Source organism: Triticum dicoccoides, unplaced genomic scaffold, assembly GCF_002162155.2.
Source record: "Triticum dicoccoides isolate Atlit2015 ecotype Zavitan unplaced genomic scaffold, WEW_v2.0 scaffold152634, whole genome shotgun sequence".
NCBI classification, from domain to species: domain Eukaryota; kingdom Viridiplantae; phylum Streptophyta; class Magnoliopsida; order Poales; family Poaceae; genus Triticum; species Triticum dicoccoides.
The window spans coordinates 1-2,930 of NW_021208853.1; the positions used below are offsets into that span (position 1 = coordinate 1).

Below are 2,930 nucleotides of genomic sequence, written 5' to 3' on the forward strand. Positions count from 1 at the left end.
AACCATGACATAATTTTGTCCCACCAATAAATTCCAAGCTGGTATAATGTCTGTAAGTTGTCGGCTTGTCGCTCAGCTTTGTCAATCAACAACTACTTTTGCTTGTCCTATCAATGGCTTAATTTGACAAACATAAACAATAACCATAATTTAGTTGAAACATATGCATGACAGACATCACAAAAGATAAGCTATGAGTGTATCAATTCCTGTAGTATCTCTCAATATACAAGCAGCAGTACAGAGCTCTGCTCATGATCTAATATTTTTCTTGATTACGCAAGATAAAGAATAAGGATATTGGGTCATAGCCTCATAGGAATCATCTATACATCTGCCAAATATTAACAACAGATGTGTTTACCCAAGGTTATCGCTCTGACCTTCTTTTCTAGCGACTTCTCCCAATTGAAGTTATTGCCCCCTTTGATTTCCCAACAGAAATTCTTTGAATCCGGCACTCCTAACACAAGTAGTTATGCAAATGCACACACGACAGTTTGAAATGTGAAGGGATTAACCCTAGTTCAAAAAATAATAATAACCGAATAGCTTAAGGCCTCCAATAGTCAGTCATTATAGTAGACTGAGAAAAGATCATTATTTCTGTAACACGAGATATTCAGAGGACCCAATCATCAGTTCTTAGAACACAACCTTGATTGCAAAAATATTAGCTTGCATAAGACAGCAATAAGATCACTTAAATCAATTTTTTGCAGAAAGATGCCCTATAGACCTGTGTCTTATTAGGGACGCGTCAACTTATTACACACCTAAAACACAGTAGACAGATTACAGTGAGTGCACATATTTAGAATACCAGAAGATCTCCAAGATGAGATAGGTTGACATTCATGTGTCCAGAATCAGGGAATGCTTACCTCCCGTGGTATCCTTCCATCTAATACGAGCTGACCGGGGACCCAATCATCAGTTCTTCCAACACAAGCTTTCCTGTAACACAACTTCTCCCAATTTCTGTAACTTGCGTATGACAGTAATAAGATCACTTACATCAACTTTCCGCGGAATCGGGGTTGGCCTCAAAGGGGGGCTGGTGAAGGAGTCAATGACCTCATGCAGTGCGGAGCCCAGAGAGGGAGAACCTGTTGAGCGATGTGAGCTCGTGGATTAGGATGAGCGAGGCCAACGTGACAGCGGCGCTGGCCTCCTCGGAGCTAACGGCATCCACGAAGGGCGCCACAACGTGGCGACTGGGAGCGAGGGCGAGCATCACCGGCGGGGGAGAAGGCGAGCGGGGACAGGGGCTCGACGGAGCGGCGTCATCAGCGGCCGCACATGGGCGTCCGAGGCCGTGACGCATGACAGGCAAGGCGCTACCTCCGCGTAGCTCACTCCGGCCGGAAAGGTGCGGCAGCGCCTCCATCTACCTCTGCCGCTGAGGCAATTTGCTCATGGCGGGGAGCATCTGGTCCACGCTGTTGCTCCTGCTTAACATGGCAGGTGCGCTGCTCGCTCCCTCACCCCGCGCTCCTCATAGCCTGCGACCGGCCTCCGCCGATGATGACGGGGACATTGACTTCTTCTTCTTCCCCTTCCTGGTGCGCTACAAGAGCGGACGCGTCGTGCGCTTTGTGGGCACGGACCCCGTGCCGGCCTCCGTCGACTCCGCCACCAGCGTGGCCTCCAAGGACGTGGTCATCGACGCCTCCGTGGGACTGGCCGTCCGCCTCTACCTGTCGAGCCTCGGCAACGGCACGAGGAGCGGGCGCGGCGACAGGATGCCGCTGGTCGTGTTCTACCACGGAGGCGGGTTCGTCACGGAGTCTGCCTTCTCGCCGACGTACCAGCGGTACCTCAACGCGCTCGTGTCGAAGGCCGGGGCGCTCGTCGTGTCGGTGGACTACCACATCTCGCCGGAGCACCCCCTCCTGGTGGCCAAGACGACGCGTGGACGGCCCTGGGTGCTCAGGAGCGCGCGGTCCGGGACGGAGCCCTGGCTGCCGCGCCGCGCCGGCCTGACGCGGCTGCTCCTGGTCGGCGACAGCGCCGGGGGCAACATCGCGCACAACAAGGCGATGCGCGCCGGCAAGGAGGGCCTGGACGGCGGCGGGGATGTGAGGGAGCGGGATTTGGGATCGAGGGGGTTGTGGCGGCTGGGAACCCTAGCACCGGGATGGATCGGCCGCGGATGGGGCGTAGGGTTGGATCGGCCGCGGCAGCGGGATGGATCAGCCGGGGAGGGGGAGTAGGGGTGGATCGGGCGTGAGATCGGGCGTGCGAAGGTCTGGTCGGCGGCGGACTTCGATCTCCTCTGGGCAAGAGGTTTTTTTTTGGCAAAGGTTTTTTTGGCTGTGATGGGATGATGACGAAAAAAACGATGGTGGGGTTATGACGAAAAAAAACCAGTGAAAAAAACCCGCACGGACTATTCACCAACTGCTCCATTAGGAGTAGAGATTCTATTATAGACAAACTCTCGTGCCACTATATCAAAATCATAAAGTGATGGGCAGGGAGTATAATAGAATGATAAAGTAATTACTAGGTAGGACCATTGCTAACGCTCGGTTTGTCAGCAAATGTAATCCAAGAAAAACTTTATAGGATCAAATATATGATCACTAAACGTGTGTGCTCTTTACATGCTTTACAGCTCAGAGTCATCGTTGGTTGAAGCATCTCATAAACCAGCAATTAGCAAAACCGTGAGAATAGTAGAGTTCGTGAAGGAGACGCATAGTCGAAGATGCAGGCATCACACTATATACCTGGAAGAATCGATGTAGTTGCTTCGGCCAGGAACCTTACATGCATGCTCTTGGTGGAAAATAATTGCCTAGTAAACCTACTATTGGGACTGTGCCAACACGGTCCAGTCCACTTTGCCTCATTATCTGTCCATCCACCTTGTTAACCACTCACACAATGAGACTACGTATGGTGCTGAGCTGACTGAACGCAAT

At 51.7% G+C, this 2,930-nt stretch overlaps 1 protein-coding gene across 1 annotated transcript; it reads left to right on the forward strand.

Annotated features, from left to right (window-relative positions):
* Window positions 1-1,418: 1,418 nt before the first annotated feature.
* On the forward strand, window positions 1,419-2,216 carry LOC119344083 (tuliposide A-converting enzyme 1, chloroplastic-like). Its single transcript, XM_037614703.1, has one exon. It carries the CDS (start codon window positions 1,419-1,421, stop codon window positions 2,214-2,216), a length of 798 nt encoding a protein of 265 aa, XP_037470600.1.
* The last annotated feature ends 714 nt before the right edge of the window (window positions 2,217-2,930 follow it).

Coding starts and splice junctions, on each gene's coding strand:
- LOC119344083 (XM_037614703.1), top strand. CDS start 1,419: ATGGCGGGGAGCATCTGGTCCACGCTGTTGCTCCTGCTTAACATGGCA.